Source organism: Lathyrus oleraceus, chromosome 7 (genome assembly GCF_024323335.1).
Source record: "Lathyrus oleraceus cultivar Zhongwan6 chromosome 7, CAAS_Psat_ZW6_1.0, whole genome shotgun sequence".
Classification (NCBI taxonomy): Eukaryota; Viridiplantae; Streptophyta; class Magnoliopsida; order Fabales; family Fabaceae; genus Lathyrus; species Lathyrus oleraceus.
This window is the reverse complement of record NC_066585.1, coordinates 506,279,038-506,291,548: the sequence shown is the minus strand read 5'-3', so window position 1 is coordinate 506,291,548 and position 12,511 is coordinate 506,279,038. Positions and strand designations below refer to the sequence as shown.

Here is a 12,511-nt window from a genome sequence, read left to right as displayed (position 1 = left end):
ACAATATTCTTTAAATGCAAATTAAATAAGACATTTACAAGATACCAAAAACACCATCAATTCTCAATCTTTGATTGTAAGAATTAATTGTAAACGATACTCTCAGACAATGATCAAATATTAGTAATAAGTCATGTCTGTTAATGGACGTCTTTAACATCAATCATCAATCATATGGATAAACTCAATAATTACTACATATTTATCATCACAGACATGCAATTATTCTGCCAAATTGTGTCTTCTTTTTGGGCGACATAACTGCTCGCATAAACAAGTACACACTACATCTTTTGTGATTCTTATTTAATCGAATTTATACAACAGAGGTTACTTTTGCAACTTGTTGTTTCAACCAACTAAATCAAAGTCACTAGACATTTTTAATTTAATAAATTAAATGGGAAGGTCTTAAAATTCATATAAACATTACTTGCAAATATAATGCCAAAATTGTATGTTTATCTGATCGTTTAATAATCAAATGATTATTAAGCTATCCTAATTAGGCAAGAAAATACTAGCATAATTTAAAATTGGAAAATTAAACACATAATTGTGTTTATATATGTCATGTGCATACCAATATAATAAATTGATTGCACTCGAAGAATGTGAAAGAAAAAAAATTAAAACCGACTTGGATACCATTAGTTAGAATTAATTTATGGGTTAAATACACTTTACCCCCCTGTAATGTTAGCGAGTTTAGGGTTACCCCCCTGGTAAAGTTATTTTTTCAATACCCCCCTTATGTTATGTAGATTCCTTCATAGAACCCCCTAATATCCAGGTGGCATGGAATCTTGGTTTTTTATTTCAGACGTGGCTTTTTAATTTTTTTATTTTCACATGTGAATCTTCATTAGGTCTCCAGCATGGCATAAACTAGAAATTAGGGTTCCAAATCCATCCCTCTCTCTCTTCGTGAAATCCATCCCTATCCCAAATCCATCCCTCTCTCTCTTCGTGAAATCCATCCCTACCCCAAATCCATCCCTCTCTTCATCTTCGTCCGTGTCCCCTTCATCTGGGTTATGGGTGGCAGCAAGGCATCTTCCACGAGTGAAGTTGGAAACGGCTTACCAAGATGTGGATGCAATGAAACCATGAAGTTGTTGGTCTCCAAGTCAATTGAAAACCCCGGTCGCAAATTTTGGAAATGCAGGAATTATATGGTGAGCAATTTTGAAGCATTTTATTATTTTGAGTTTGATTTCGAAATTAATTGTTGGTGGTGTTTGTCTCAAATTGCAGAATGGGTGCGGTTTATTTTTGTGGGATGATTTGGTCAGTGAGTTTGCAGTGAAAGAAACCAATCCGTCCGGATGCCGCCAATGTGAAGTCAACAAGGCTTATTTGATTGAATTTGCTAAAGAGATTGTTGAGGAGATAGATTGCAGAGTCGGAAAGCTTAACAAGTTAGAAAAACTGAAGAAAAAGATTGCAATGGAAAAGAGGAAAAATTTATGGTTAATGTTTGTAATTGGTCTGTCATGGATGTTGATAGCAGCTATGGTTAAGTTAGTCTAATGAGTCTGTCATGTAATTGTTATGTCATTAGTGTTTTTCAGCAATGTAATGTTGAACTTGTAATGTGTTCATCAATGAAATGTAATCTGTTCATCAATCTTAAACTGTCAGTGCAGCATCATTATTTGATTAAACTTTCAGCATTCAATCTACCAATAATGACAGAAAAAAGTTATATCATAATGAAAGAGCAAAATTGCAAAATCATCAGAAAACTACAGAACAATTTTATAGTCAGTAATTCTAAAGAAAATATGACATAGTAAACATATAAATAAATTGAAATATATTAATGTAGTCTATCTCTTAAACTTTTTCAGTGCAGAATTCAAGGTGAATGTAATTAAATACTTTGGCTTTTTCTTTAGGTCCTGCAGAATTCATGGTTTTGTTGTAAGATTAGTGCACAGACTAGCCATGGCTCTCTGCAGAATTCATGGTTTATGAAAAACAAGAAAAAAATGTGACAGACTAGCCATTGTGTTTTATAGACAATACACACCAATAATGTTAAACTGATACATTAGAATTGATCATCACAGTAAGTGCATATGTTTGTTACAAAAGGATTACAAAATACATGTCTTCAAAGATCAGTTGGCATTACAAAAGAGTTTTCCAAAAGGATTACAAAATACATAGCAGAAACATAATAATCAGTCCCTCATTTTGAAGTGGGTATGTCTTCATTTTCTGGTAGGGTAATTGGTTTGTCACTAGATATTCCTTCACATGTTATGGGTCTTTTAAACCAACTCAACTTGATCCTCTCACTTTGCCTTCTTTTGATGATAGGTTTTTTTTCATCACAATGAATTACCATTCTTTTAAGTGCATTGGGATCCTGAGTGGTAGCCTTACAAGTCATAGCATTGTGACCAAAATTATCACATTTGGTGCACTTATATGCAACACCAGATCTTCTCTTCCTTGCACCATCCTCTCCACTTTCTCTTATCCTAATCTTCTTAGGTCTACCAGATCTTATATGCAACACCAGATCTTCTCTTCCGATACACAAGACAAAACCAGGTGACAGTCCCTTTTCTTGCATGGTCGAAAGTAGGCGTTTAGCTACAAGTCCCTTGTTCACACCCTGCAAGTGTATGTATACGTATGTGTGTAAGTATCAGATTAACAACTACAAGCCCGTGTAGGATTGGATTGGGGGACTTCAAAATATTCAACTTAAATAAGTGCTTATTCAATAAGTGATTATCGTATAACTTGTATATAACTTCTCTGTTTCTATAATCAAGCAGAAATTAGTTTAAGCTCTGCAACTTTGCATAAGCTGAAAACAGCAATTTGCTTATGGATTCTAAGTTTTTGCAAGTTCTTATTAACATTTATGCAAGTGCCAATGTCATATAATAAGCTTAAACAGAATCAAATACAGAGAAAGAATATATCACTAGTATTCGACAAATGTTATACGCACCTGTGGTTTAACCTCTATATTATTCAGGCTACTCTTCACTGTTACTGGTTCATTTGCAAGCACACTTTCAAGATGATTAAGAAGTTCTTTAGCCTGGCACGATCCAAAATCTGGATCTGCATCCTCGTAGCACCAAACAAGTGCGGTCTCTTTATCTTCAATTGTGGATCCATCGGTTGTTTCGGTATAAAGCTTCATGACAGGCTCGGCAATTTGTTTCCAACTGGAGTCTGTTACAGGTCCGCAGGTTTCCCATTCTGCATCCCTCCTAAGTCTGAAACCAGACAGCCAGCCGTAAGTTATAATCTAACAGAAGCATCAAACCATGCAAAAGTTGTAATTAGATTGTCTGCATAGACAAATTTCCACGCAGGCAGCACATCGACAGCTTTTAGATAGAGTCAAATCTGTCGATCTTGATCCAACAGCAATCGATGTGCTAACTGCGTGGAATTTGCGATTACAGGCTGAAAAGGTCAAAAGACCCAAGCAATTTACCTTAAAAAGTAACCATGTTCGGCAGCAATTCCCAAATTTTCACAAGCAGAAAACCACTCAGCAAGCTTCATTCGGCCTTTAGCACTGATGAGAAACACCATGTTGTTCTCATCATTACACAAACTATTAAGCATTTTAATGGAATTACTGGTTGGGCTCTTATCAATGGAAGCCTGAGGCATTAGTGTACCATCATAATCTAGAAGGATCGCCCTAGTTTTTGTCCGCTTGTAAGCCGAAACTATGTGCTCCATTGATAGCTTCTTGAAGTTTGGATCAAGTGCTACAACTCTAAAACTCAATCCAAAACCAATCCCCCACCACCTTCTCCTCACATGATCACTACAAGTCCTTTCCAAATCTTGCAAGAAGCTACGAGCCCAATAACCGACATCATGAGTACTAACATATCGATAATGCTTCTCATGCCTAAGCTGTTTCTCTGAATCAGCCATTTCCAAAGCCAAGTCCATCGCATCTGCTACCGCATCAATATTCCATGGATTCACTCTAATAGCTCCACTTAAAGACGGCGAACAACCAATAAACTCAGACACAACCAGCATGCTTTTCTTAAGAGACGAACCTATTCCCAAAACTTTATCCAATTTTTCAGTTCCTTGACGACTGATTATATATTCATACGGTATGAGATTCATTCCATCCCTAACCGCAGTCACTAAACAACACTCGGCCACAACATAATATGCAACTTTTTCATAAAACCTTAATGGCTCCTCAATCAGAATGACAGGATCATAACCAGGTTTACCAAATGCTTCATTAATCCGCTTCGCCGTCGCCTTAGTGTCTTCTTGAACTTCCTTCACATCCCTCCCTTTCCCTCTTGCAGGATTGGCTATCTGAACTAACACAACCTTTCCATGCCACTCAGGATGCTGAATAAGAAGCTGCTCCATGGCTAATAGCTTCAAACTTATCCCTTTGAAGATATCCCTCTGTATATAATTTCTTCTTCAAAAACCCTGTAAAATTCACCCCCATGGTGGAGTGTAACACTAAAGTGTTGTGAATCCTGTCAATATATTATACCCACATGTCAAAGATTGTTGATTTCAAAATTTTACCCTACGACATTGATGAACTTCAAATTTTTACTAACCTCGGACTTTGGACACTTCACTGAGCTCGTCTTCACTGAGCTGGATCGCTTCTTCGTATTCGCTGAGGTTGTCTTCATCTTCGTCTTCACTGCGGTCGTCTTTCTCGTTTGCTTCGTTCCCTGCATTCTTCTTCTTCGTCTTCGTCTTCCCCTGGAAATTTCGTCTTCGTCTTCCCTGCTATGTTCAGAACCCTAATTTTCTAAGGGGGTATTTGAAATTAAAAAGTGTAAAATGACACATAATCACTTTAACAAAATTAAAAATATGCCAGGTGTAGGACCTCTTATTAGATTCCATGCCACCTGGATATTAGGGGGTTCTATGAAGGAATCTACATAACATAAGGGGGGGTTTACAAAAAATATTTTTACAGTGGGGTAATCCTAAACTCGCTAACATTACAGGGGGGAAAAGTGTATTTAACCCTTAATTTATTAACGGTTAATTAAATATTCATGCTGAAACGAGATAGTCATATATAATTAAAGGACCTGAAAATAAATTTTATGAAACAAACAACGAACACTTGATGACTTGTGTGGTTTTTTCTTAACCGATTCTCCTAATACATTGAATGTTTTTTAGATGGGGAGATGAGGTAAATTATTTGTGTATGGTATATTGCGGAATATAGCATATTTATAGAGTGATGACAATTAGGATTTCCATTGTTCTAAAATAATGGCAATTAGGATTTTCATTGTTCTAAAATAAAATATCCAAACATCGATATCTATTCATATTTGAGCTCATATCTAATTAATTAATTTCTAAATAAAGCTTAATAAACTTTTTAACTTTAATTAAATACTTAATTATTTAAGACACTTAATTTAATAAAATAATTAATATAGTTATAATATATTTACCACATAATAATAATAATAATAATTATTATTATTATTATTATTATTGTAATATTAAAATAATATATAAAAATATTCTAGCATTTTTTCTACTTAATTCTTAAAAGTTAAAAAATAAAGAGATAATTTTTAAAATAATTTTTTAAATTAAATAATCAAACAAATTTTATTATTTTCAAATTTTAAAAATTAAAAACAATTGAATCCTTATCCTTTTGGTCTCACCAAATTAATACTATATAAGTTGTTGGAGGAATCTGGTGAGAAATGAAATGTGAAGAAATGGACTACATAAGAATATGTACGTATGGACCAAGACTAATTTTCTGTCATTGTTGCTGTGAATTTATTGGAATCAAACCTGTCGGTCACACATTTATATCCTAAATTTAATGAAAGACAGCATGTCTTTTCTTTTATCGTACAAGCATACTGTGTATCTTAGTCATCTCTATATGTAACTACTAACTACCATCAAAATTATATTTATTGAGAAAAATAACTACCATCAAAATTATAAAACAGTCATTTTACACATTTTTTACTTCAATACATGTGTCCAATTTTTAGGATACATTTGTAATTGTAAAAATACAAATTATGCCATTTTACTATAATACCCAAACTACTTATATAAAATTAATCTTACTTAATTTTTTGTCACATGTCCATTTTTAATTATTTTTATTATATTTTCATTTAGTCTAAAACATAATTAAAATGTCATTTATCAATTTATTTTTTTGATTTATGTCTATTTTTTATAAATGCGTAATTAAAAGTCGTTATACTATATATAGTTCAGTTTGTTTGTCATCGACTAATTAAACTTATTTTTTTTTATATTTTATAAAATAAAAATATGAATAATTCTTATATATTAATTTAACTTTAATGAATAAAATTGTATGTGGAGACTAAATTTTTTAATTAAAAAATTACTTAATTTTTTTAATATATCAAAATAAAAGTAAGAAAAATTATAATACTTAACATTAATTTTCTTCTCACTATTTTTAATTAAATGGTTTTTTGAAAACAAATCAAAAGTTGTTGAAGTGTGCAAGTTATCTATAAAACAAATATTTATAACTAATGAATATTTTAATTAAATTTAGATTATTTTTGACATCTTCAAAATAAAAATAAAATATTTATTATATACTAATTTGAATCTAATATGAGTTTAAGAGAAAATGATCACATACTTCATGGTAAAAAAAATTATATATTTTTTAAACTATGACATCTAACTAATGTCATGAATATTTCAAACATTATTATATATTTTTAACTACCAATGCATTACAAAATAGTATTTTATTTTTCTAATTTGTCCAAAATACTTATTAATCAATTTGAATATTACAACTTTAATTTACACAAGTAAGCATAACTCTATGTTAGGTTCATCAAAATAAAATAAATATTAATATAAATATTTGTTATTAATTAATATAAAAATAAATGATAAATATTTGTAACTAATAATTATTAAAATAAATAAAAACAAATATTTGTCAATGATACATAAAACATGAGACACAAGACACATATTTTTCATTAATATGTATTTAATAAACACGAAAAAAATACTTAAAATTGATACATATAAAAATATAAGACACATATTTTACAGTTATTAATATAAAAAAAAACATGATAAATAGTTATATGTGATAAATATATAAAAAAATACTGAAATTGTATTTATTGTTAATACATAAAAATATATCTAATATTTATTAATGATTAATATAAAAAGAAATCGGAGAAAAATTGGTCATCAATAAATACATTGAAAGATTATGAACTAAAAAATCAGGGTGCTAATATTGCTACAATTTATTGATCTTGAGTCTTGAATTTGGCGTCTCCTCCTCCCAAATCTATATTATGGTTAGCATGTCATGATTCGGTTTCTACATTATCGTTATTGCACCAACTTCAAATTTATATCCTCAATGCATTAATTATGAATCTATCACTTCATCGAATATGATATTTTTATATTTCGCTCTGTCTTTAGGACTCTCACTTTGTCTCATGGTTGACTCTCTAATTCCTCTTAATTTAGTTGTTGTTTTTTGTTTTTCTTTTTCATCTTAACTTTGTAATTAAAAAAAAACCATGCTAACCATAATTATTTCATTGTAAATGCTTAGCCATTTGATAAGAAAAACTATTCTACTATTTAAATTGTTTATTTTTAATATATAAATCAAATACCTTAATAATTCAATAAATCATATATAAAGGAATATAAACAATATTATTTTTATTTAATTAATTATATATATTATTTAATTTATAGTTTATTAATATTTAACATAAAAAATACTTATTTCAAATTCGAATTAAAGCACGTGTATATCTAAAAAAAGAAATATTAATATGGGGATAATCGATTATAGCAAGGTCAGAACTCATCCAAATAGCAGAAAAGTGGTGTTTTTGTTGCTGTAATCGGTTAACTTATTATGTTAACCGATTACCACTGAAGAAGATTTAATTTTCATGTCAAGTGTAACCGATTAATCAAATGATATAACCGGTTACAAGCCCGATTTTTGTACTTTTCTGTTACTTTACTTGGTCACTTTGTTTCCTAATTATATTGTAACTCATGTATAAATGTATAAGATGCATTCTCATCTTAGTTTAATGCAATCATAACTTCTCACTTTAAATTCTCTCTCTCTCTCTCTCTCTCTCTCTCTCTCCATATCCAAAGTTTCTCCATCATTCTTCATCAAACTTGTTGTGTCTTGTTCCAATATTTGACATCAAGAGCCCGGTTCTAATCCACAAACACCTAGTGTGTAACATGAATTTTGTCTCCAATAAAAGAATCCATGCAAACCTACCTATCCTTGACACAAAGAATCATGAAAATGGTGCAAGAAAATAAAGGTGTTGTTTGTCTACCAAGATGTTCTTGAAGTAATCAAGAATGGTGTTACTCCTCTTGTCCAAAATGCAATAGAGGCACAACAAGCAACACATAAGGAAGAAAAAAGAAAAATTTTAAGGCATTGTGTTTGATCCATCAATGTGTTGATGGCGACAACTTTGAGAAAGTTGGTGATTGCGACTCGTCGAAGTAAGCGTAAGAGATCTTAGAGAAGGCATATGTAGGGACTGACAAGGCAAAGATGGTGAGGTTACAAACTCACAAACGTTAGCTCGAATTGATTCAAATGAAGGAAAAAGAGTTAATCAATGATTTCACAACAAGAATCAATTGATTGGCGAATCAAGTGAAGGCATGCAAAGAATTTATTACAGAGCAGTATGTTGTCACTAAAATTGCGTTCTTTAACACTAAGATTTGATAATGTAGTTGTGGCGATTAGTGAATTGAAGGATCTTGCGACGATGAGCAAAGAGGATCTACAAATCTCTTTTGAGGCACATGAGTAAAGGATGTAGGAGACAAATAACGATAAGGCAAATGCGGAGATCGCTTTCCAAGCTCGTTTCAATGAGAAGGACAAGAGATCGAAAGGAAATGGCCCATGAAGAGCAAAGGGAATTTTTCAGAATTTTGGTGGAAAAAAGTCCTAAAATCAAAGAATTCAACTTGTCAAAGGGATGAGAGCAGATGCAACAAACATGATGGTCAAGGCAACTTTAGAGGTGAAAAGAAAAGGTTTGACCAGAGCAAGGAGCAGTGCTATAAGTGTCAACGGTTCAGTCATTTTGCAAAACAGTGTAATGCAAACAAGAAGGAATCTCTAGGGGATAAATCCAAGGTTGCAAAACAAGAGTTTGATGGAAAGAATACACTTTTGGTCATGATCATAGAAGGGGATTCCAACAAAAAACAGTTGCTGGACAGCAGCTACAATAACTCAAAGAATTTTGAAAATTTGAGTTATGGTCGGTTAAATGATGCAGTTAACCAGTTGCATGAAGAGGAAGGTGCCATGATGAGTCTGAAAGGAGTTCAATGCAACGAGGAGTGATATATGGACTCGGGTTGTTCAACTAATATGAGGGGGGGGATTGGTTTGTAAAAATCAATTGTTTCATGAAGAACAAAGTAAAGTTCATGGATGACACTGGGATCGGTGATGTTTTGATCATGAGGAGGGATGGTGGACATTCCATGATCAAAGATGTATTATACATTACGGGAATCAAATGTAGCCTTTTAAGTATTAGCCAATTGCTTGAGAATAATTACAAGATTCACATGGAAAACAAGGGGCTACACGTTATGGATACAAAAAGAGCTTTGAACCTTCAAGATTGAGTTGGAGGTTATAGAGCATAGATGTCTTGCTATTGCAGTAAATCGTGAAGAGTGGATGTGGCACTATCATCCTGGGTATATCAATTTTAGAGATCTCAAATACTTGCAAAAGAACGGAATGGTAACGGGGGCTTGCATCAATCAACATGCCAGTTGAAATTTATGAAGAATCTGTGCAAGCGAAGAAACATAAGGGTAAATTCAACAAGGATGCATACCTTAGAACAAATAATCACCTTGAGGTGGTGTATTCGAATGTGTGTGAACTGATGCAAGTAGACTCCATTGGTGGCAATAAGTACTTTGTCATATTTATCAATGATCATAGTAGAAAACTATGGACATACCTAATCAAGAGAAAGGATGAGGTATTTAAAGTGTTTAAGAAGTTTAATTCCATGGTTGAGAGGCAAAGTGGTTAAAAACTCAAAGTGCTCAAAACTGATGGTGGAGGCGAATATGTCTCAAATCACTTTGGGAGATTTTGTGATCAAGAAGGGATTGTACATGAGGTAGTACCATTCTATACACCGCAGTAAAACTGTATGGCCAAAAGGAAGATTTGATCGATCATGAATATGGTGAGAAGCATGTTAAAAGGGGAAAACTTTCCGAAAGATTTATGGAGAGAAGTGGTATCCACGGTTGCCTATTTGTTGAATAGGTGCCCTACAAAGAAGCTTGAAAATGTAACACCTGGTTGGGATTCAAACTGAATCTGAACCATTTGAGATTCCTTGGTTTTGTTACATACTGACATGTTCTGGGACAACTTAGAAAGAAGTTGGATGATAAGGGAGAAGTGATGATACTTGTAGGGTATCACTCTACCGGTGGTTCCAAACTGTTTAATATTGTAAACAGGAGGATCATGATCAGTAGGGATGTCATAGTTGATGAATTGAAGCAAGTACACCAGGGTGTAACCGGTTACCAACAGATGTTAACCGGTTACATGCATTCATTAACCAGTTACCAGAAAGTCGTAATAGGATACAACTTCATATTTTCCAATTTTGAAGAAAGGGGAAGTGCAGAACAGCCCTTTGTCGAAGCCCGAATTGAAGAAAATGTCAGAAGGTCAACAAGGCAAAGAGGTTTGCCTCAAAGACTCCAAGATTGTGAGTTATTCCAGGACAACAAAGTCAGTGATGATGGTGATTTTATCCATTTTTCACTTATGATTGAATCTGAACCCGTTAATAAGGAAGAGGCTTTAAGTGATCAAAAGTGGATTTGTGCTATGAAGGATGAGCTGGAATCCATTGAGAAGAACAATACTTGGGAGTTGGTTGATCTACTAAAAAGAAAGAATCCAATTGGTGTGAAATGTGTGTTAAAAGTGAAAGCAAATCCCAAGGATGAGATAATCAAGCATAAGCCTCGATTGGTGGCTAAGGGATTTTTGCAAAGAGAAGGCGTAGACTTTAAGGAGGTATTTGCACCAGTTTCTAGGATTTAAACTATTAGGCTTATTGTTGGTATTGAAAATAACCAAAATTGGCCCATTTACCAAATGGACGTCAAATCTGCATTTTTGAACGGACCACTCGAAGAGGAGGTATATGTAGAACAACCCTCATGGTTTTGTTATGAGAAACCAAGAGTTGAAGGTCTATAAGTTGAAGAAGTCATTATATGGTTTAAAGCAAGCTCCAAGAGCTTGGAATAAAAGAATTGATGGTTTCCTAAAGGATGTTGGCTTCAAGAAATGTGTATCCGAGCATGGAGTGTATGGGAAGATAAATACGAGTGAATGAGCAATTATCCTTTATGTATATGTAGATGTGTTTACCTTGAAAATCGGTAAACAACCGCTGATCTTCCAAATTTCTAAATTTGGTTAGTTACATGATCGATCATATTGGTTTTAGGATATATGCTAATTCTTTTGAAAATGAGTTTCAGTAATAACGAACATTCCAATAATAAGCGCAAGATTGGAGTTTGAAAACGAATAAAAATGATTGATATGAATGAGAGAAATTGTAAAGGACTTCTAACGATAAACAATTGACAAGAGTAAATGTTGAAAGTAGAGAAATCTTAAGATTGTAAATGATGAAGTAAAAGAAAAGTGTTTGGAATGAAGCAATAAAGAAGTATATTTCTGGAAGGAAAAAAGTAAAGATAAATTTGTATTGCTCTGAAGTAACTATCAATGGTGTAAACAAACGTACATTCTGTGATTTACGATTCTTCTTCACACGAGTACTTGGTAAATTTATAGGTTTTTGTACATACTTTGGCACACCCTTTTCTAACACTACCATATATTTATACTGGATCGAGATAATCGTTTCTGATGGTTCTTCAATCACGTCGAGACACATGGCGTCTTGCATGTACACAATTATCTACTATGCTCCACGTGTACTCTCAACGGTTTCTGATAAGGGCGAAGTTCCCTCCCTTATTTAAATTTTAAATCTTTGATCGAAAACCGTTTTCAACCATTTTTTAAGAGATCTTTATGGAGTCTCAATTGTATGCTGATCCTTAGTACCCTTGTCCAGTCGAATCACCCTCAGCTGGTCGAATACCACCTCCTGGTCGAAAAACAGTTGTACATATGATTTCCCTTTTTGGTAATTCTTAATAGGCGTCGAAAATATGAGCTAACAAATTGCACCCCAAAAATGTTATTTTCGACACTTGTGAGAAAAAGACATTTTTTGAGACCTTGTTTCGACGCCTTAATAACTCTGACACTGCACCAAGTGTCCCAATGTTAGCAAAACTTTTTAGTTTCTCCAACTTGTCTGGTGACGTCAGAGTCATCATTATCTTT

General features: G+C 32.9%; 2 protein-coding genes across 2 annotated transcripts; one reads left to right on the top strand and one right to left on the bottom strand.

Annotated features, from left to right (window-relative positions):
- The first annotated feature begins 807 nt into the window (after nt 1–807).
- Nucleotides 808–1,533, top strand: LOC127104630 (uncharacterized). Its single transcript, XM_051041807.1, has 2 exons — nt 808–1,178; nt 1,258–1,533. Exons 1-2 carry the CDS (start codon nt 1,038–1,040, stop codon nt 1,531–1,533), a joined length of 417 nt encoding a protein of 138 aa, XP_050897764.1. The 5' UTR covers nt 808–1,037.
- Nucleotides 1,534–1,682: 149 nt separating this feature from the next.
- On the bottom strand, nt 1,683–4,673 carry LOC127104629 (alpha,alpha-trehalose-phosphate synthase [UDP-forming] 6). The gene is made up of 5 exons (XM_051041806.1): nt 4,596–4,673; nt 3,473–4,431; nt 2,975–3,248; nt 2,354–2,629; nt 1,683–1,748 (listed from the first exon to the last, which is right to left on the bottom strand). Exons 1-5 carry the CDS (start codon nt 4,671–4,673, stop codon nt 1,683–1,685), a joined length of 1,653 nt encoding a protein of 550 aa, XP_050897763.1.
- Nucleotides 4,674–12,511: the final 7,838 nt, after the last annotated feature.

Excerpts from the sequence above, each read along its gene's own strand:
- LOC127104630 (XM_051041807.1), top strand. The coding sequence starts at position 1,038 with ATGGGTGGCAGCAAGGCATCTTCCACGAGTGAAGTTGGAAACGGCTTA. Across the intron at positions 1,179-1,257 it reads GGAAATGCAGGAATTATATG|AATGGGTGCGGTTTATTTTT; the intron begins GTGAGCAATTTT and ends CTCAAATTGCAG.
- LOC127104629 (XM_051041806.1), bottom strand. The coding sequence starts at position 4,673 with ATGAAGACAACCTCAGCGAATACGAAGAAGCGATCCAGCTCAGTGAAG. Across the intron at positions 4,432-4,595 it reads TGAAGTGTCCAAAGTCCGAG|AGGGATATCTTCAAAGGGAT; the intron begins GTTAGTAAAAAT and ends AATTATATACAG. Across the intron at positions 3,249-3,472 it reads GAACATGGTTACTTTTTAAG|ACTTAGGAGGGATGCAGAAT; the intron begins GTAAATTGCTTG and ends GTCTGGTTTCAG.